Source organism: Bombina bombina, chromosome 1, assembly GCF_027579735.1.
Source record: "Bombina bombina isolate aBomBom1 chromosome 1, aBomBom1.pri, whole genome shotgun sequence".
Lineage (NCBI taxonomy): Eukaryota > Metazoa > Chordata > Amphibia > Anura > Bombinatoridae > Bombina > Bombina bombina.
Window position 1 is genome coordinate 1,337,780,862 of NC_069499.1, and position 23,832 is coordinate 1,337,804,693.

At 39.4% G+C, this 23,832-nt stretch overlaps 1 protein-coding gene across 1 annotated transcript in view; it reads left to right on the plus strand.

Annotated features, from left to right (window-relative positions):
• Positions 1–17,853: 17,853 nt before the first annotated feature.
• The window catches only part of CALB2 (calbindin 2), a 150,295-nt gene continuing 144,316 nt past the window's right edge, over positions 17,854–23,832 (plus strand). Inside the window, exon 1 of the mRNA XM_053702387.1 lies at positions 17,854–17,979. Coding sequence (XP_053558362.1) covers positions 17,889–17,979 — 91 coding nt within the window. The 5' untranslated portion in view covers positions 17,854–17,888. The remainder of the gene's footprint in view (positions 17,980–23,832) is intronic.

Genomic DNA, 23,832 nt, shown 5'->3' on the forward strand with positions numbered 1-23,832 from the left:
AAGCACTAAAACAAAACCCTTAATCCCTGCAACTCTTAACACAATCACAACAGGCTAGAGAGGCCCTCAACCAATGCCTGGTTAAAAATGCACATTTGCGGGCTCTCACACAAAAATCTAAGTTTTTTTATTGAAAGCAACAAAGCCGGCAGCCTCCTAGCCCGGTCGCTTAAAAAGAAAATATATAAGACCTTCATTGCTAAAATATCAGACGCTACCCCAGGTTACATAATGTATAATGGTATTGAAATATATCACAATGCGTTATTCTCGCCTGCAGCTCCGGCCGCAAGCTGCATGGCCAGAACGTGTAATGTGATAGGGCCCATGGAACTTTATTGTGAGGGGGCTTGTTATACGTATAACCAATGCTATACAATGTGTTGCTATAAGCTTGTGACCTGAAGAAGCAGAGCCTCCTTGGTTATTTGTAGAGGATTCTAAGTATTATAGTATTACTACTAATAGATTATGGACATTACGGATAAGGAACTAAGGCCTAGATTTGGAGTTTGGCGTTAGCCGTGAAAACCAGCGTTAGAGGCTCCTAACGCTGGTTTTAGGCTACCTCCGGTATTTGGAGTCACTCAAAATAGGGTCTAACGCTCACTTTTCAGCCGCGACTTTTCCATACCGCAGATCCCCTTACGTCAATTGCGTATCCTATCTTTTCAATGGGATTTTTCTAACTCCGGTATTTAGAGTCGTGTCTGAAGTGAGCGTTAGACATCTAACAACAAAACTCCAGCCGCAGGAAAAAAGTCAGTAGTTAAGAGCTTTCTGGGCTAACGCCGGTTCATAAAGCTCTTAACTACTGTACTCTAAAGTACACTAACACCCATAAACTACCTATGTACCCCTAAACCGAGGTCCCCCCACATCGCCGCCACTCGATTAATTTTTTTTAACCCCTAATCTGCCGACCGCCACCTACGTTATACTTATGTACCCCTAATCTGCTGCCCCTAACACCGCCGACCCCTATATTATATTTATTAACCCCTAACCTGCCCCCCACAATGTCGCAGCCAGCTACCTACAATAATTAACCCCTAATCTGCCGACCGCAAAGCGCCGCCACCTACGTTATACTTATGTACCCCTAATCTGCTGCCCCTAACACCGCCGACCCCTATATTATATATATTAACCCCTAATATGCCCCCCTCAACGTCGCCTCCACCTGCCTACACTTATTAACCCCTAATCTGCCGAGCGGACCGCACCGCTACTATAATAAAGTTATTAACCCCTAATCCGCCTCACTAACCCTATAATAAATAGTATTAACCCCTAATCTGCCCTCCCTAACATCGCCGACACCTAACTTCAATTATTAACCCCTAATCTGCCGACCGGAGCTCACCGCTATTCTAATAAATGATCCAATCATCCAATCGGATTGAACTTGATTCTGATTGGCTGATTCCATCAGCCAATCAGAATATTCCTACCTTAATTCCAATTGGCTGATAGAATCCTATCAGCCAATCGGAATTCGAGGGACGCCATCTTGGATGACGTCATTTAAAGGAACCGTCATTCGTCGTTCAGTCGTCGGCCAGGATGGATGTTCCGCGTCGGAGGTCTTCAGGATCCTGCCGCTCCGCTCCGGATGGATGACCATAGAAGATTATGCTTGGATGAAGACTTCAATCGGATGGAAGACCTCTTCTGCCCCGCTTGGATGAAGACTTCAGCCGGATCATGGACCTCTTCAGCTCCCGCTTGGATGATGACTTCAGCCGGATCATGGACCTCTTCAGCCCCCCGCTTGGGCTTGGATCAGGACATCGGAGGAGCTCTTCTGGACCGATCGGTGAACCTGGCAGGGTGAAGACAAGGTAGGAAGATCTTCAGGGGCTTAGTGTTAGGTTTATTTAAGGGGGGTTTGGGTTAGATTAGGGGTATGTGGGTGGTGGGTTGTAATGTTGGGGGGGGGTATTGTATGTTTTTTTTTACAGGCAAAAGAGCTGAACTTCTTGGGGCATGCCCCGCAAAGGGCCCTGTTCAGGGCTGGTAAGGTAAAAGAGCTTTGAACTTTAGTCATTTAGAATAGGGTAGGGCATTTTTTTATTTTGGGGGGCTTTGTTATTTTATTAGGGGGCTTAGAGTAGGTGTAATTAGTTTAAAATTGTTGTAATATTTTTCTTATGTTTGTAAATATTTTTTTATTTTTTGTAACTTAGTTCTTTTTTATTTTTTGTACTTTAGTTAGTTTATTTAAATGTATTTATTTGTAGGTATTGTATTTAATTAATGTATTGATAGTGTAGTGTTAGGTTTAATTGTAGGTAATTGTAGGTATTTTATTTAATTAATTTAATGATAGTATAGTGTTAGGTTTAATTGTAACTTAGGTTAGGATTTATTTTACAGGTAATTTTGTAATTATTTTAACTAGGTAACTATTAAATAGTTCTTAACTATTTAATAGCTATTGTACCTGGTTAAAATAATTACAAAGTTGCCTGTAAAATAAATATTAATCCTAAAATAGCTACAATGTAATTATAATTTATATTGTAGCTATATTAGGATTTATTTTACAGGTAAGTATTTAGCTTTAAATAGGAATAATTTATTTAATAAGAGTTAATTTATTTCGTTAGAATAAAATTATATTTAACTTAGGGGGGTGTTAGTGTTAGGGTTAGACTTAGCTTTAGGGGTTAATACATTTATTAGAATAGCGGTGAGCTCCGGTCGGCAGATTAGGGGTTAATGTTTGAAGTTAGGTGTCGGCGATGTTAGGGAGGGCAGATTAGGAGTTAATACTATTTATTATAGGGTTAGTGAGGCGGATTAGGGGTTAATAACTTTATAATAATAGCGGTGCGGTCCGGTCGGCAGATTAGGGGTTAATAAGTGTAGGCAGGTGGAGGCGACGTTGTGGGGGGCAGATTAGGGGTTAATAAATATAATATAGGGGTCGGCGGTGTTAGGGGCAGCAGATTAGGGGTACATAAGGATAATGTAAGTAGCGGCGGTTTACGGAGCGGCAGATTAGGGGTTAAAAATAAAATGCAGGTGTCAGCGATAGCAGGGACGGCAGATTAGGGGTTAATAAGTGTAAGGTTAGGGGTGTTTAGACTCGGGGTACATGTTAGGGTGTTAGGTGCAGACTTAGGAGGTGTTTCCGCATAGCAAACAATGGGGCTGCGTTAAGAGCTGAACGCGGCTTTTTTGCAGGTGTTAGGTTTTTTTTCAGCTCAAACAGCCCCATTGTTTTCTATGGGGGAATCGTGCACGAGCACGTTTTTGAGGCTGGCCGCTTGCGTAAGCAACTCTGGTATTGAGAGTTGAAGCTGCGTTAAAAATGCTCTACGCTCCTTTTTTGGAGCCTAACGCAGCCTTTATGTGGACTCTCAATACCAGAGTTATTTTTATGGTGCGGCCAGAAAAAAGCCGGCGTTAGCTACGCGGGTCCTTACCGACAAAACTCCAAATCTAGGCCTTAATAAGTAGATTAGTATATAGCTCAAGTAAAAAAAAATTTTTTTTATATTTTATTTTTATTGAAGTAATACAACTTTAAACATAAACAAGCTTACAGGACAATAATGGACATAGGCATAAATCTAGACAATGATATGAGTATTAAACAAAGCCTATAATTCACATCTGACATACAGAGGAGGTAGACATTTTCAAAGATAAACTCATGTGATTGGAAATATATAAACAGGTCCTGTGTATTTGAATGCTGACTTCTTTAATACCTATGACATATTATTTCCCAAACCAATAGGTAGTTACTCATGGACAAGAAAAAAATATGGGAGATATAGAAAACTTGTGAATAGTACAATCTAATTCAGTTGTGTCATAGAGAGTAGTGAAGGATGGGGGATATCCATGGCTGCTATATTGCAACAGATATGTAAGAAATAGTAGGGAAAAGTTCTAGGGAATCTGCGTTCCTTTGTTTACTCAGTAAACGAGACCCGAGGGGGGGGCGGAGCCAGAGTTTTAATAACTCTGAACACATGGTGATGGAAATATATAGCTTGTTATGTATCTACTACAGTATAGATATAATCCTTTAGATATATGGAAGAAAAAAAGGAGGCGCCACAATAGTGTGAGATCCTAGGTAACAGTTACCCCCACACACAATACAGAATCCCTTACTAGAGAAAGAGCACTTGAGAAGTGCCACAGATGCAGACTGAACCATTAAAAGCTGTCCAGCGAGCTTATCCTCACGAATGTAGAGCCAGAAGACCTGCTTCAGAATCCTAATCTGGTAGAGGAATCAGCGGGTAGAACCCCACAGATATGAGCCGACACACTTGCTTAAAAAACCCCAATGCTGGAAATGCAATCAGTTGGCTTTGGTAATAAGCTCACAGCCACTTGGGAAATGTCTGCAGTGTCAGACCCCGGGCTTTTAGGAGCCGCCGTCTACCTAAAGGAAGTGCAGTCAAAACTCGTTCCCAGAGTGTGCTGAAAGAGTAGCTATGTAAATTCTCCTCCTACTCCTTGTTCCTCAAGAAAACCGCTCCTAATCCTTTAACCTTCTGTTTTGAAAAAATAAGCTAATCCCAGTTATTATTAAAACTATGAGCTAGGTACTAGTGTAGTCTGTTAGCTCTTTGCAGCAAATACATAAGCATATTGCAAAAAATCCACACAAGCCTTATGATAAGTCTAACATTGCCAATGTAATTATCTAACATTCGGTATCTTGTTGTATAGGGTTTTGTAAATAAACTAATATATGAAAGGGAGATAAGAACCTCATAATGTAAGTATTGTAGAGCTGGACTATCAATCCAACCTATATTTACAGCTCTAGTGTAGAAGCTAAATTAGAGTAGGTGTATGTTGGTAAATCTCACTATACATATGCACATAAAACCCGTAGATGGACCACAAACATAAAGCTCAAGTCTATCGCCTTCATTAAAGCTAGTGATAACTGGAAACCTCAATGTATGGTGAAGAAATAGGAATTAGCCTACAAAATATATGTGTAAGCACTTAAATACCTCTGCATATTAAACAGTAGTACATATATCTATAACATCTAGTAATAAGTGTATACCATATTTGGGCTATACTAAAGCTAGGAGTAGAAGTAGCTGCAGTATAATTATATAAGGAGAAACCTTTGTTGTATTGTATAGATCTTCACAATTTCTTTATATACACCAATATATACTGTCTCTCTGTATCTCCCCATCTCGGCCGCCGACAATTCGACACATTGACGACCCATAGAACCCCCTCAGCAGACCCTAGCTCTAAAAGTGATCAAACATTACATGTTCCTCCTACATTAAAAGTATAGCATACATTTATAATACATAAAAAATAAAGATGAATAGCTATGAGGTACATAAATCATATATATAGATAGATATCTCAGACAACATAAATACTTCCAGTTGCTACATACGTACATTGAACCAATATAGTTAATTCGTCTTATAACATATAACATAACACATGCCACAAGTACCTTGTAATTAAAGCCTACATATACAATAAATAAAAAATGTATATGCTAGACTGTGAACATATATACTCAAAAAATACAATATTCACTTTCACTGGAATAAAAATATTAAACTACAGTTAAGAATAAACTTTAAATTAGGGAATGGGCCATGAACAGCATACATCTCCTCTAGGATAGCGTTATGGCGATTACTAAGTAACACAGCTGACTCTCAAAAAGCAACGGAAGAAAAACACACGAACATATTAAACAGCCTAGAGTGAGTAATCAATATAGACCGAGCTTAGAACATCCAGGCCTGAAATAAAATAAACTTAGCATAAATATAGGGATCTCCCCTTCATGTTCCAGCTAGGTATATAGGTGACAGACTGTGGGGAAATTGCTATGGCACAGTCAATAAATTCAGTCCGTGTTTAGCCTGGCATTTAACCAACTCCTTCCCTAAGTATGCATCCCAATCCGGTCATGCAGGAATGTCCACCATGAGTGATGATGGGAGCAGCCGCTGCTCCACAATATATCTGGATCTGTGTAAAACCCCATGGTAGATTTTCAAATCGGCTTGCAAATGTGGCAGTTATTTTCTTACCGGTCACTGACAGCTTACTGTACCATGTGAGATGCTGCAGGGTGACCACAACTGGAGTAATGTTATTAGCAAAAGTCCTGTTCACAATCTTTGCCATACTTGACCAGTCTCCCGCTTCTATGGTCTTTTTAATGCTGCGCGGCTCCCGTAGCTCAAGTAAATTTTAGCCAATTAGCATGTGACCTCGTGGGAAAGTTGTCAATGTTATCACTTGGTCTACAAACTTCAAAAGGGAGTGTAAAGGAAAATCTAAGCTATAATGACCAAAAATGAACCATAACATATCATAACAATCAACTCCATTAACAGTCATTTCACATCGTAACAAAAATAAGATGCATACATTTATAAATCTAAGCTATAAAATAAAATAAACATATTTGTGGGTCATTAATACAACACAAGAACAATGGCACTACACGGGCTTCCCTTTTGTTTGGGGTAGTACAATATTATGTGGTGTATCCACTAATCATCAATGTTAACCAAAGGGAATGGTGCTAGTGCATAAAATATAAATTGGACACAAAGTAGAATATCGCCAAAAACTAGCGAAAATCTACTGGAAAGTATGCACATAAAGCAATCTGGGGGCCCTGACTAATGAGCAGTTTTTGTGGTGCAAGGATTTTTAAAATGTAACATTTATTAATATATAAACTTAAAATAAGGGTGAACACACAATTAAAAATGACACAGACACTCCCTAGTGTGATATGGAACTGTATATATCACTTGGGAGAATTGGTATTGTATTAATGTCCAACTGTGATTCAATTAATAATTCCCCAAGCTGTCCTGTGTTAACTTGCAAAATTGTATATAATACATTTTGCGGTTATAGTGAACAATAAACTAGTCACTATAATATGATTCCATCTTTTGATTTAAATATACAGTTGCAATTGCTCTCAACAGGGTTTAAGTAAAATATAAAATATATGTTTAGCTCTAAGTCAAAAGCTATGATGAGGTATAAAAAGTACCCCTCTAATATTATGATAAAAAGCGGCTGTTATATAGCCTTGAGCAGCAAACGTTACCGGTGCTGTGAGATATTTTGCACACAATGCTGTTTAAGAATTCTGGTCACTATAAGCTCATCAGATGTTAGTAATAATAATCAGTATGTTCTCTATTTATGATAATACTGTGCATGGATTGCACCATTATATTATAGGGATTTCAGTCACGTTGTGGTTTTATTCTATATGTACTTGTTTAGGTACCAAGTCCAAAATAAAGTATTATAATGCAGCTGTGGCTGAAACTGAAGTTGCACCTGTTTATAACTGCTCTGAAATATGCATTAACTGACCATCTGAATGTATTATATCGAAGTATATTGTTTGTCAATATGATGGTAAATCAGTCACATTAATACATCTTGGCATTGGTGGTTGTAAATGACTACTATGATATCTTAAATACAACTTAAGTATGTATAGGGTAAAGTTAATATACTTTATAATCCCCTGCATTATGCTGTATTATACATAGTACAGTATAGATCAAAAAGTGTCTACATAAGACACAAGGTAACTTTGTTGCTTTCCATAAAGAGGAGGTCTGAAAGTATGTGGATACAATAAAGCTAAATATACAATGACTGCGGCTAAGTCTGGCACAACCCAGACATATCAACATTTAAACTGGGAGAGCATAAAGTTCCGACTAAGTCACACAAGGTAAGAGTCTGGCTTGTAAAAAATACGAACGCCCAAATGCTCACGTGAATTCCCTAACTAGTTTCGCCCATCCGGGCTTTGTCAAAGGTATGTCTGAATGGAGCTTGATGCCCCGTGTTTCTGGCAAGCTTGCAGGCTCGCCAGAAACAGCAGTTATGAAGCAGCGGTCACAAAGACCGCTGCTCCATAACCCTGTCCACCTGCTCTGAACAGACGGACAGACATCGCCACAATTCAACCCGATCGAGAACGATTGGGTTGATTGACACCCCCTGCTGGCGGCCAATCGGCCGTGAGTCTGCAGGGGGCGGCGTTGCACCAGCAGCTCTTGTGAGCACCTGGTGCAATGTTAAATGCGGAGAGCGTATTGCTCTCCGCATTTAGCGAGGTCTTGCGGACCTGATCCGCACTGTCGGATCAAGTCCGCAATACCTTTAATAAATAGGGGCCTATATGACCATTTGACATCTATTACTAACTTACTAACTCACAAAATGGGAGAAAAAAATAAATTTGCCAGAAAAAAAATCTACTGCTTATTTGAAATTCTGAATAGGTGTTATTGCATTGTGCACTTATTAATTATAAAATTATACTGCAATTAGTGATCCTTTAAGTGCATAAAACTAGCGACATACATAATGTACCAAATTGTAGGCGGACACGTCCTCAAGCATACAACCTGTCCGACCACATTTGTCTCTTGTGATCCAGCATTGCTAGCTGAAATTTTAGACTGCACAAGAGCTCTATTATGCAATCCCACCCTCCCTCTCTCACACAATCAATTGAGTGAGAGCAGGGCCTTTCAATCACCTCATATGAGTAAGGAGGAATTTATCTCTGTCACCTCTAATGTTGCAGAGAGAAAAATTAAATTTGTGGTTACCGACTTGCTTAAGGTCTCAGATGTCGTTATAAATGCAGCTTCATAAATTTGGCTTATAGAAAGGGATAATAGGGCACTGACATCTTTTATTCTATAGAATTAATAATTATATTCCCTATGTATTCCTGGAGTAAAAGGGCATTTTTCTGTTTACAGCCACGGATTATGTAAATTCAAATTAAAAAAAAACATATTTAACAAAAATTGGGTAAACAATTTCTGAATATGAGGGGATCAGTCACCTTAGTAATGACAATTTGAAAACCAAGTACAACATTTATCAGTAGAATATGTGTGTGTGTTTATACAATGTGTAATTCTTACTTAATTATGATGTGCTTCAGCTTGTTGCTATGTGACTGTAGCTATGTAATCATTTGATCATATTACACTGTTATTAGTATAAGACTATGGAGCACATTACTTGGCAACTGAGCACACAAGTAGTGCTGTACTGCACATGATAACCCTATGAAACAATGAGTTGGTTGTCTGAAATTGTGATCATATTAAACACTATTTTTATGAATATACAACAAATATCTAGGAGTATAACACACAGCAACACACCTATTATTATTACTACTGTGACATATCTATTGCTGCCGTGCAAATAGTGTAAAGCATTCTGAATGTAATATGCTAAGTATTGGACAGATATCTTGGAATACAATAAACTGGTTTTATACCTAGAAATTAAATGATAAGGACACATAGTTAAAGGGACACTGTACTGCAAATTTTGTTTCTTAATTTATTTCAAATCACTTATATGAGAAGCAGCATTCATTTATGATGAATTGTTTCTTGTATGTTTATTTCTGCATTTGAAATAGCAGGTTTGTATTTCTCATTTAAACTACCATCAATTATTCTAAAGAATATGCACATTCAAGTGGGCTAAGCCTGCAGGAAGAACAGATTTTTCATCTTATCTCTCTCTATACACAAAGGCACTAACATTTTCATTGTGGTTCATGGTTTTAGTGAGCCAAACCAGCTCATTTTATTGCAAAAATAAAACCCTAAAGGAACAGTTTAAAATGTATATAATATATATATAATATGAAGCTGTTAAAACAAGTCAGTAGGAACTCATTAAGGGGGGAAATACAGTACAGTGTCCCTATAAAGGGACATTAAACTTAACATTTCCTTTAATGACTCAGAGCATACATTTTTTTTTGTTTTATTGAAAAGTACAGTATACACAGAACAAGGTAGTAAACCAGAAAAAAAACAGCTTGAAAAGATGTAGGGCACTAGTAATTTCTACAATATTCAGTCCAAGGTATTCTGAAATCCATGAGGTGACGTATCAGGTACACATTCAACAATAAGCTATATTGCTAAAAGTCTTTAAAATAGTGGATTAACTCTAAAGTACCACCTTTTTAAAAAAATGACCGTTCATTCCCAACTATTTGTAGAGCAAGCTGATGTTAAATAGACAGTCTACTCCAGAATTGTTATTGTTTAATAAGATCGATAGTGCCTTTATTACCCATTCCGAGGTTTGCATAACCAACAAGTATTAATATACTTTTTACCTCTGTGATTACCTTGTATCTAAGCCTCTGCAGACTACCCCTTATTTTAGTTTGTTTGGCAGACTTGCATTTTAGCCAATCAGTGTTGACTCCTAGGTAACTCCACGGACGGGAGCACAATGATATCTATATGGCACACATGAACTAACAACCTCTAGCTGTGAAAAACTGTCAAAATGCACTGAGATTAGAGGAAGCCTTCAAGGTCTTAGAAAGTAGCATATGAGACTAACTAGGTTTAGCTTTCAACTAAAAATACCAAGAGAACAAAGCAAATTTGACGATAAAAGTAAATTGGAAAGCAGTTTAACATTACATGCCCTATCTGAATCATGAAAGTTTAATTTTGACTAGACTGTCCCTTTAAGGGAGATTTAGAGAAGTTCAAGCGTATTTTAAAGTTCATTTGAAAATGGGAAATGTATATTGTTTATCTCCCAGATATATTGAAGCAGAGTACTATGCCCATTTTGGAAGAGTGAAAGCTTATGTGGAAGATATGTTCAGAAGGAGCTGTGCGTAACAGTACTGAGTACAGGTAGCCCTCAGTTTACGCTGGGGTTAGGTTCCAGAAGGAATGGTTGTAAATCAAAACCGTTGTAAATTGAAACCCAGTTTATAATGTAAGTCAATGGGAAGTGAGGGAGATAGGTTCCAGGCCCCTCTCAAAATTGTCATAATTAACATCTAATACATTATTTTTAAAGCTTTAAAATGAAGACTTTAAATGCTAAACAGCATTATAAACCTAATAAAATAATCACAAAACACAGAATATATAATTAAACTAAGTTAAATGAACAAAAACATTTGCTAAACAGCATTATAAACCTAATAAAATAATCACACAGCACAGACTTCACTTGCATTTTTATGCAAACAATTCTTTCTATGCATTTCAATCTGGAATGATTTATAGACAGGAAGATCTTGTTTCTTTGAAATCTGCTCGATAGCTCAGGTCTGGTTAAACTGATTAATTTCAGCTTGCTTGGCTTTGCTGCAAAACAAGCGGACAGCTCCACCTACTGGCTATTTTAATAAATGCACTGCTTCTCAATGTTTTTCAATAGCAGTCACATGACTGGAAAAAAAGGTTGTTATTCTGAAACGGTGTAAATTGAACCGTTGTAAAACGAGGGCCACCTGTACTACTGACCCATAAGACGTTGGATGAATTCAGAAGGTGCTGATAAATTCCAGTTCTTTGTGGAAGTTGGATGTGGGGTCCATGTATGCGGGTGATGGATGCAAATCAGCTGATACAAACCTTAAGAATCTCATAACTCTTGCTTTTTTAGTAGTATGCTAAGGTTAAGATCTCCTTCTGTCCTAGTTAGTCCTCTTGGCCTTAGTTAGTTTAAGTTGTGTTATTTTATTTTAGTTCATTTTATTGTGTTAAAAATGGCAAATACTTTTATATATATAATGCTGTAATGATAGAAAACATCAACAGATAGCCACAGCTCATTCAAGTAAATAAATGATCGAATGTGATATATTCCAAATGATGTGTGTAGTCTTTCTTGTCAAGAGCAAATACAGCTCCCAGTGCAAGGTTTCACTACCTGCATTTATTATTGCATAAGAATATGCTTGTGCACTGCCGCACCCTACAGGGCATGTTAATCACCTGGACAAATAAGTTTGGGGTTATTTAATTCCACCACCTCAAAATCTTATAACTGCTGCTTCTTAATTAGTGATGAGCATAACTGGTAACTTTCCAATTAAAGGGCCACTAAAGTTAAAATGAAAGTTTCATTTTTCAGGTAAAGCATGCAATTAAAAAAATAAAAACTTTCTATTATCACAACATGCTCATTCTTCTTATGTGCACACTTTTGGAGGCTCCATCTCCTACTAAGCACGTGCAAAAGGGCACAGTATATACGTATATGCATTTTGTGATTGGCTGAAGGCTGTCACATGATACACGGGGAGGAAAAATTGGATTAAATTTGAAATTTGCCAGAAAATTATTCTATTGCTCATTTTTAATTCAAATGAAGTGCTGTTGCATTATATTTTTAAATCCTACTGTATTTAGTGTTCCTTTAAAGGGACATTAAACACTAGATAAATGCTAGATCAAATGATGCATTCAATGAAAAGATTAGTCTGAAAATAACATGTAGGTGTATTTTTTTAGTTTCATTAGCTGTTTAAATATAGACAAAACAGGTGTAAAGTTTTAGTGTCTATAAAACAAAGGGTGCTGCCATGTTGTAACTTAGGTTACTTTTTTTTTTGCTGTGGCCAATTAGGTACAGTTATAAATAGACCATTAGCGTGGGCAGCCAATGGCTGTGTGGAATATAACAGTGTTCTAAACTTTAATTTTCTCCAACATAGGTGTGTCCGGTCCACGGCGTCATCCTTACTTGTGGGATATTCTCCTCCCCAACAGGAAATGGCAAAGAGCCCAGCAAAGCTGGTCACATGATCCCTCCTAGGCTCCGCCTTCCCCAGTCATTCTCTTTGCCGTTGTACAGGCAACATCTCCACGGAGATGGCTTAGAGTTTTTTAGTGTTTAACTGTAGTTTTTATTATTCAATCAAGAGTTTGTTATTTTAAAATAGTGCTGGTATGTACTATTTACTCTGAAACAGAAAAGAGATGAAGATTTCTGTTTGTAAGAGGAAAATGATTTTAGCAACCGTTACTAAAATCGATGGCTGTTTCCACACAGGACTGTTGAGAGGAATTAACTTCAGTTGGGGGAACAGTGAGCAGACTTTTGCTGCTTGAGGTATGACACATTCTAACAAGACGATGTAATGCTGGAAGCTGTCATTTTCCCTATGGGATCCGGTAAGCCATTTTTACTACAGAAAGAAAAAAAGGGCTTCACAAGGGCTTTTAAGACTGTAGACATTTTCTGGGCTAAATCGATTTATATATAAGCATATTTTATACTCCATAGCCTTGAGGAATTATTTTAATCTTGGGAATTATGTAAAAATAACCGGCAGGCACTGTATTGGACACCTTATGCTCTAGGGGCTTTCCCTAATCATAGGCAGAGTCTCATTTTCGCGCCTCTATTGCGCACTTGTTTTTGGGAAGCATGACATGCAGATGCATGTGTGAGGAGCTCTGATACATAGAAAAGACTTTCTGAAGGCGTCATTTGGTATCGTATTCCCCTTTGGGCTTGGTTGGGTCTCAGCAAAGCAGATACCAGGACTGTAAAGGGGTTAAATATAAAAACGGCTCCGGTTCCGTTATTTTAAGGGTTAAAGCTTCCAAATTTGGTGTGCAATACTTTTAAGGCTTTAAGACACTGTGGTGAAATTTTGGTGAATTTTGAACAATTCCTTCATACTTTTTCACAATTGCAGTAATAAAGTGTGTTCAGTTTAAAATTTAAAGTGACAGTAACGGTTTAATTTTAAAACGTTTTTTGTACTTTGTTATCAAGTTTATGCCTGTTTAACATGTCTGAACTACCAGATAGACTGTGTTCTGAATGTGGGGAAGCCAAGGTTCCTTCTCATTTAAATAGATGTGATTTATGTGACACAAAATTTAGAGAAAATGATGCTCAAGATGATTCCTCAAGTGAGGGGAGTAAGCATGGTACTGCATCATCCCCTCCTTCGTCTACACCAGTCTTGCCCACACAGGAGGCCCCTAGTACATCTAGTGCGCCAATACTCCTTACTATGCAACAATTAACGGCTGTAATGGATAATTCTATCAAAAACATTTTAGCCAAAAGGCCCACTTATCAGCGAAAGCGCGACTGCTCTGTTTTAGAAAATACTGAAGAGCATGAGGACGCTGATGATATTGGTTCTGAAGTGCCCCTACACCAGTCTGAGGGGGCCAGGGAGGTTTTGTCTGAGGGAGAAATTTCAGATTCAGGGAAAATTTCTCAACAAGCTGAACCTGATGTGATTACATTTAAATTTAAATTGGAACATCTCCGCGCTCTGCTTAAGGAGGTGTTATCTACTCTGGATGATTGTGAGAATTTGGTCATTCCAGAGAAACTATGTAAAATGGACAAGTTCCTAGAGGTCCCGGGGCCCCCCGAAGCTTTTCCTATACCCAAGCGGGTGGCGGACATTGTAAATAAAGAATGGGAAAGGCCCGGTATACCTTTCGTCCCTCCCCCCATATTTAAAAAATTGTTTCCTATGGTCGACCCCAGAAAGGACTTATGGCAGACAGTCCCCAAGGTCGAGGGGGCGGTTTCTACTCTAAACAAACGCACCACTATACCCATAGAAGATAGTTGTGCTTTCAAAGATCCTATGGATAAAAAATTAGAAGGTTTGCTTAAAAAGATGTTTGTTCAGCAAGGTTACCTTCTACAACCAATTTCATGCATTGTTCCTGTCACTACAGCAGCGTGTTTCTGGTTCGATGAACTAGAAAAGGCGCTCAATAATAATTCTTCTTCTTATGAGGAGATTATGGACAGAATTCATGCTCTCAAATTGGCTAATTCTTTCACCCTAGACGCCAATTTGCAATTGGCTAGGTTAGCGGCGAAAAATTCTGGTTTTGCTATTGTGGCGCGCAGAGCGCTTTGGCTAAAATCTTGGTCAGCGGATGCGTCTTCCAAGAACAAATTGCTTAACATTCCTTTCAAGGGGAAAACGCTGTTTGGCCCTGACTTGAAAGAGATTATCTCTGATATCACTGGGGGCAAGGGCCACGCCCTTCCTCAGGATAGGTCTTTCAAAGCCAAAAATAAACCTAATTTTCGTCCCTTTCGCAGAAACGGACCAGCCCCAAGTGCTACGTCCTCTAAGCAAGAGGGTAATACTTCTCAAGCCAAGCCAGCCTGGAGGCCAATGCAAGGCTGGAACAAAGGAAAGCAGGCCAAGAAACCTGCCACTGCTACCAAGACAGCATGAGATGTTGGCCCCCGATCCGGGACCGGATCTGGTGGGGGGCAGACTCTCTCTCTTCGCTCAGGCTTGGGCAAGAGATGTTCTGGATCCTTGGGCACTAGAAATAGTCTCCCAAGGTTATCTTCTGGAATTCAAGGGGCTTCCCCCAAAGGGGAGGTTCCACAGGTCTCAATTGTCTTCAGACCACATAAAAAAACAGGCATTCTTACATTGCTGGTAGCCAGGATCAATCAGGAGAGGGCATCGGTGATCTTGATAGCTCTTGGTATGCAGACCTGGTGAATATGTCATCGGCTCCACCATGGAAGCTACCTTTGAGACGAGACCTTCTTGTTCAAGGTCCGTTCGAACATCCGAATCTGGTCTCACTCCAACTGACTGCTTGGAGATTGAACGCTTGATCTTATCAAAGCGAGGGTTCTCAGATTCTGTCATTGTTACTCTTGTTCAGGCCAGAAAGCCTGTAACTAGAAAAATCTACCACAAAATATGGAAAAAATATATCTGTTGGTGTGAATCTAAAGGATTCCCTTGGGACAAGGTAAAAATTCCTAAGATTCTATCCTTTCTTCAAGAAGGTTTGGAGAAAGGATTATCTGCAAGTTCTTTGAAGGGACAGATTTCTGCCTTGTCTGTGTTACTTCACAAAAAGCTGGCAGCTGTGCCAGATGTTCAAGCCTTTGTTCAGGCTCTGGTTAGAATCAAGCCTGTTTACAAACCTTTGACTCCTCCTTGGAGTCTCAATTTAGTTCTTTCAGTTCTTCAGGGGGTTCCGTTTGAACCCTTACATTCCGTTGATATTAAGTTATTATCTTGGAAAGTTTTGTTTCTGGTTGCAATTTCTTCTGCTAGAAGAGTTTCAGAATTATCTGCTCTGCAGTGTTCTCCCCCTTATCTGGTGTTCCATGCAGATAAGGTGGTTTTACGTACTAAACCTGGTTTTCTTCCGAAAGTTGTTTCTAACAAAAACATTAACCAGGAGATAGTCGTGCCTTCTTTGTGTCCTAATCCAGTTTCAAAGAAGGAACGTTTGTTGCACAATTTGGATGTAGTTCGTGCTCTAAAATTCTATTTAGATGCAACAAAGGATTTTAGACAAACATCTTCTTTGTTTGTTGTATATTCTGGTAAAAGGAGAGGTCAAAAAGCAACTTCTACCTCTCTCTCTTTTTGGATTAAAAGCATCATCAGATTGGCTTACGAGACTGCCGGACGGCAGCCTCCTGAAAGAATCACAGCTCATTCCACTAGGGCTGTGGCTTCCACATGGGCCTTCAAGAACGAGGCTTCTGTTGATCAGATATGTAAGGCAGCGACTTGGTCTTCACTGCACACTTTTACTAAATTTTACAAATTTGATACTTTTGCTTCTTCTGAGGCTATTTTTGGGAGAAAGGTTTTGCAAGCCGTGGTGCCTTCCATCTAGGTGACCTGATTTGCTCCCTCCCTTCATCCGTGTCCTAAAGCTTTGGTATTGGTTCCCACAAGTAAGGATGACGCCGTGGACCGGACACACCTATGTTGGAGAAAACAGAATTTATGTTTACCTGATAAATTACTTTCTCCAACGGTGTGTCCGGTCCACGGCCCGCCCTGGTTTTTTTAATCAGGTCTGATAATTTATTTTCTTTAACTACAGTCACCACGGTATCATATGATTTCTCCTATGCAAATTTTCCTCCTTTACGTCGGTCGAATGACTGGGGAAGGCGGAGCCTAGGAGGGATCATGTGACCAGCTTTGCTGGGCTCTTTGCCATTTCCTGTTGGGGAGGAGAATATCCCACAAGTAAGGATGACGCCGTGGACCAGACACACCGTTGGAGAAAGTAATTTATCAGGTAAACATAAATTCTGTTTTTACCAAGGAACTGAAAAGCTCAAAATTTCAGAATGGAATTACAGGAAAAGGGACAAAATAAATAATGAAAATATATTGCAGAGATTATATATACATATATATATATATATATATATATATATATATATATATATATATATAATTTATCATTTTATATTACCATCTCAGAGTGTTTAATGTCCCTTTAAGGTCACAATGAGATCCTTGAAAGTATTGAATTTTCTTTACCGTAGTTGATAATATGTATACAGATAAATTAACAGTGAGTGCAGTTACTTGATAGGATGTTAGTGTTTTAGTTATCGATCAAGTAAATGTTATAGTTGTGTAGGCTGCTCCCAAGTTAATTAGAACAGTACAGCAGCCAATGCAAGGTATGAATTTGTGTATAACATACCTATAAAAATGCAGCTATATGTTCCCCAAGACCCTTGTACAGTAGCCGTGACTGTCTTAGGTAGCTGGAAAGCCCACTGCAAGTGGCAAATAAGACACTCCCCCCTCCCCCTTCTTTTGCATATGAAAAGACCCTTTACACAAACAGGAGAAGGTAGCTGACGGTATTCACATAAAACTTTGGGGCTTGGTTAGGAGTCTGAAAATCAGAGCAATGTTATTTAAAAATAAGGAAAACTATACATTTATTTTTCAAAAAAAACTTTATGGGCTATATAAATAGATAATCTACAAAACATTTATGCAAAGAAAAAATGAGTGTATAATGCCCCTTTAATGTTTAGCTTGGTATTTTATTTAAATTGGTTGAGGTTCACAAATACAGTATTTCAGCTTGCACAGGGTTTATGCCAGTAATTGGACCCAGTTTAGCTCCCCACTGCCATCACTGGGTCACATGGAGATACTGCAGGCTCTGGGGACTGAATATAAAACGGCACACAGCACAGAGGAGCTTGGTTCATTAGAAACAGAGAGTGACAAGTGCAGTCACTTGTGCGGCTCACTGGGATTAAGGATGGCTCTCAAACAGCAGCCTCTCTACCTGCATCTGGCAGAACTCACCGCCTCACAGTTCCTGGATATTTGGAAACATTATGACTCAGATGGTAAGAAACAGAACATTCACAACTTTTTAATATTTTTTTCCAATTTCCACTAAACTAATTTGTCACAGCAGCAGCACAAGGCACCTAAAGACCAGAACACAGAAGCATTTCTCACTCTCACTATGGTCATGAGATGCGGAGCTTTTATCTCACTGCTTGCTGTTTATTAGATGCACAGCTATCTCTCACTCTGCTCCTGTCTCTGTATAAGATGCGCATCTTCCTGCTACTGTACTCATCTCTCTGTATAAGATGCACATCTACCTGCTACTGTACTCATCTCTCTGTATAAGATGCACATCTAACTCCTATTGTACTCATCTCTCTGTATAGGGTGCACATCTAACTCCTATTGTACTCATCTCTCTGTATAAGATGCACATCTAACTCCTACTGTACTCATCTCTCTGTATAAGATGCACATCTAACTCCTATTGTACTCATCTCTCTGTATAGGGTGCACATCTAACTCCTATTGTACTCATCTCTCTGTATAGTATGCACATCTACCTACATCCTATTGTACTCATCTCTCTGTATAAGATGCACATCTAACTTCTATTGTACTCATCTCTCTATATAGGGCACACGTCTACCTCCTATTGTACTCATCTCTCTGTATAAGATGTACACCTACCTCCTATTGTACTCATCTCTCTGTATAAGATGCACATCTAACTCCTATTGTACTCATCTCTCTGTATAAGATGCACATCTACCTCCTATTGTACTCATCTCTCTGTATAAGATGCACATTTACCTCCTATTGTACTCATCTCTCTGTATAAAATGCACATCTAACTCCTATTGTACTCATCTCTCTGTATAAGATGCACATCTACCTCCTACTGTACTCATCTCTCTGTATAAGACATACATATATCTCCTATTGTACTCATCTCTCTGTATAAGATGCACATCTAACTCCTATTGTACTCATCTCTCTGTATAAGATGCACATCTACCTCCTATTTTACTCATCTCTCTGTATAAGACATACATCTATCTCCTAATGCACTCATCTCTCTGTATAGGATGCAAAGATGTCACTCACTGTGCTCCTCTCTCTGTATAAGATACACAGTTTTATCTCAATGTGGTCCTCTCTCTGTATAAGATGCATAGTTATGTCTTAAAGTGCTCCTCTGTATAAGATACACAGCTATCACACACTGTGCTCCTCTCTCTGTATAAGATGCACAGCTATCACACACTGTGCTCCTCTCTCTGTATTAGATACATAGCTATGTCTTATTGTGCTGCTCTCTCTGTATAAGATGCACAGCTATCACACACTGTGCTCCTCTCTCTGTATTAGATACATAGCTATGTCTTATTGTGCTCTTCTCTCTGTATAAGATGCACAGCTATCACACACTGTGCTCCTCTATCTGTATAAGATGCACAGCTATCACACACTGTGCTCCTCTCTCTGTATTAGATACATAGCTATGTCTTATTGTGCTCCTCTCTCTGTATAAGATGCACAGCTATCACACACTGTGCTCCTCTCTCTGTATAAGATGTACAGCTATCACTTAATCTAAGGCTCTCTCTGTATAAGATGCACAACTATCACTTAATCTAAGGCTCTCTCTGTATAAGATGCACAACTATCACTTAATTTAAGGCTCTCTCTGTATAAGACTACAGCTGTCACATAATCTAAGGCTCTCTCTGTATAAGATGTACAACTATCACTAAATCTAAGGATCTCTCTGTATAAGACGTACAGCTATCACTAAATCTAAGGCTCTCTCTGTATAAGATCTACAACTATCACTAAATCTAAGGATCTCTCTTTATAAGACGTACAGCTATCACTAAATCTAAGGCTCTCTTTGTATAAGATGCACAACTATCACTAAATCTAAGGCTCTCTCTGTATAAGATCTACAGCTATCACTAAATCTAAGGCTTTCTCTGTATAAGACGTACAGCTATCACTAAATCTAAGGCTTTCTCTGTATAAGACGTACAGCTATCACTAAATCTAAGGCTCTCTCTGTATAAGACGTACAGCTATCACTTAATCTAAGGCTTTCTCTGTATAAGACGTACAGCTATCACTAAATCTAAGGCTTTCTCTGTATAAGACATACAGATATCACTAAATCTAAGGCTCTCTCTGTATAAGATGAACAGCTATCACTTAATCTAAGGCTTTCTCTGTATAAGACTTACAGATATCACTAAATCTAAGGCTCTCTCTGTATAAGACGTACAGCTATCACTTAATCTAAGGCTCTCTCTGTATAAGACGTAAAGCTATCACTAAATCTAAGGCTTTCTCTGTTTAAGACTTACAGCTTTTGCAAAAGCTCAGACTCCCTGTGTATAAGTTAAACATCTAGCACTCACACAACTAGACTCCACACTGTTCTCTCTGTATACAAGGCACAACTACCCCTTAGATTGCTGCTCTCTGTATAACATGCTATTCCTGATCTTTCTATACATTATGCAGACTATAATTCACTCTTGCAGAACTATCATTCTCTCCTGACTTCAGTATGTTTGATACACATTTATCGCTCACTTTTCTTCTCTATATACACAATGCTCAGCTTTTCCCTACCTTGCAACCCCCCTGTACAATTGTACAGCTTTCCCCTACCTTGCAACCCCCCCCCCTGTACAATTGTATAGCTTTTCCCTACCTTGCAACCTCCCCCCTGTACAATTGTACAGCTTTCCCCTACCTTGCAACCCCCCTGTACAAATGTACAGCTTTTCTCTACCTTGCAACCCTCCCTGTACAATTGTACAGCTTTTCCCTACCTTGCAACCCCTCCTGTACAATTGTACAGCTTTTCCCTACCTTGCAACCCCCCCTGTACAATTGTACAGCTTTTCCCTACCTTGCAACCCCTCCTGTACAATTGTACAGCTTTTCCCTACCTTGCAACCCCCCTGTACAATTGTACAGCTTTTCCCTACCTTGCAACCCCCCTGTACAATTGTACAGCTTTTCCCTACATTGCAACCCCCCCCCCCTGTACAATTGTACAGCTTTTCTCTACCTTGCAACCCCCCCTGTATAATTGTACAGCTTTTCTCTACCTTGCAACCCCCCCCCTGTATAATTGTACAGCTTTTCTCTACCTTGCAACCCCCCTCCCCTGTATAATTGTACAGCTTTTCTCTACCTTGCAACCCCCCCCCCCCCCGTACAATTGTACAGCTTTTCCCTACTTTGCAACACCCTGTACAGCTTTTTATCCCTCTGCTTATCTCTCTGTATGACATGCACAGCTTTCCCTGACTATACTCCTCTCTCTGGATAATATACATAGCTACATTTCACATCCACTCTTTGTAAAAGAGCATTACTTATCACTCTACTACTCTTTACAGTTACATATCTTCACTTTATCACCAAGGTAAAGGTAGACTGTTGGTGTATGTGTAAAATGCACAAGATCTTCTCTCTGTAGTGGTGCACAAGTACATTATCACAGTCTGCTCTGTGCTACAGTATATATATACAGTATATAGGATGCACAGCTTTCTCTTCAGTTGCTTATAATACACGCAGATATCTTTCTCTTTGCACTATATGCAAGTATCTCATTCTCTGCTCCTCATAAGATGCAGTCTGTTCTCTTGACAGGATGCAGAACTCTCTTGCTCTCTGTATCAGGTGCACATTTCTTACTAATTCACTCTACATATGAGATGGATGTTATTTCTCTGTGTCTCTGCTGCATTCTCTATATAGATGAACAGCTATCTCACACACTATGAGGCCCATTTATCAAGCTCCGAATGGAGCTTGAGGACCCGTGCTCCATAACTGCTCCATAACCCTGTCTGCCTGTTCTGAGCAGGCGGACAGACATCGCCCCAATTCAACCCGATCGGGTTGATTGACACCTTCCTGCTGGTGGCCCATTGGCCGCGAGTCTGCAGGGGGCAGCGTTGCACCAGCAGCTCTTGTGAGCTGCTGGTGCAATGCTGAATACAGAGAGCGTATTGCTCTCCTCATTCAGTGAGGCTTGCGGACCTGATCCGCATTGTCGTATCAGGTCCGCAAGACCTTTCATAAATAGGCCTCTATGTCTTTATCTACATAAAGAGGCCAATTTAACAAATGTCTGTCGGACCTGATCCGACAGTGTGGATCATGTCCGACAGACTTCGCTGAATGTGGAGAGCAATACGCTCTCCATATTCAGCATTGCACCAGCAGCTCTTGTGAGCTGCTGGTGCAACGCCGCCCCCTGCAGACTCGCGGCCAATGGGCCACCAGCAGGGGGGTGTCAATCAACCCGATCGTACTTGATTGGTTTGAATTGTGGCGATTCCTGTCTGCCTCATCAGAGCAGGCGGACAGGGTTATGGAGCAGCGGTCTCTGCATCATAACTTGTGTTTCTGGCGAGTGGCCTTCAAGCTTGATAGATAGGCTCCAAAGTGCACAGATACAAGTACATATTACTCTGCTACTCACAAGCTGTATCTTACTCTTCTATACCCGTCTCACACTATGCTACTTCTTATATAAAACATTATTTCTTACTCTGCTGCTCACAAGCTGTATCTTACTCTTCTATACCCGTCTCACACTATGCTACTTCTTATATAAAACATTATTTCTTACTCTGCTGCTCTCTATATCATTCCTACATTCTTTACATAGAGGATGTTAGCTGTATCGCCACGTGCTCCTCTTTATATGTTGCACGGCTATCTCTAATTCTGCTCTCTATAGAAACGGACCTCTCTTGCTTCACTGTAAAACATGCAGAGCTTTGTCTGCTAATCTCTCCATGTACAATATACTGACATTTGTCAATCAGATCCACTCTCTATATATCAAGAGCAACTGTTTATTGCACTGCCTCTCTCTGTATAAAATGCAAGCCAAGCTAGTTTGCACAGTACTTAAAGGGACATTGAAGCCCAATTTTATTTTCATGATGCAAATTCATACAATTTTAAACAACTTTACAATTAATTTCTAGCATATAAATTGCTTAGTTCTCTTTGTTTCATTTGTAAAAATGCATATGATGATAGTTTCAAGGGCTGGGAGTTAGTTGCTGATTGGTGGCTGCATATGTATGTCTCTTGTAGTTGGCTTACTGATGTGTTCAGCTAGCTCCAAGTAGTGCAGTGCAGCTCCTTCAACAAATTATACCACGAGAATGAAGCAAATTTGATAATAGAAGTAAATAGGAAAGTTGCTTAAAAATGTATGCTTTATCTATTATCAACTCAGTTATTTGTAGAGCGCCAACAGATTCCGCAGTGCTATAAACATGGTTCTAATATACAAGGGAGACAAATGGATAGAGGGCCCTGCCAAGAGTTGCACTGTTGTAGATCAGCTCTCATGAAGATGATCTACAAAACAGCTGGGCTTGCAGACTTACATGCTAGGGGGGTTTAATGAAATGGCAAAAGTAGGAGAGGAACTAAGATAAGAAAATGTTAGTGTAAATTGATTGCACCCCTGAACAGTAAAGTCTTTATAGAGCGCTTGGAAGTTTGAAAACTAGGGGAGAGTCTTGTGGAGCGAGGCAGAGAGTTCCACAAGATAGAGGCCAATCTGGAGAAGTAGACAGTCTTGTAGACAGGAATGTGAGGAGGTAACACGAGAGGAGGAGAGAAGAAGGCTATGAGCAGAGTGAAGGAGACAGGAGGGAAAGTATCTAGAGATATAGGGGGAGCAGTGTTATTAAAATGTCACAGTCAGAATTTTGGGTTTTATTCTGGAGTTTTGAGGAAGCCAAGGAAGGGATTGGCAGAGAGGTGTAGAAGATAAGGAGCAACTTGTAAGAAGATCAGCTTGGCATTTATTATAGGTTGTAAGGGGGATAGACAGCAGCTAGGAAGGCCGGAGAGAACGG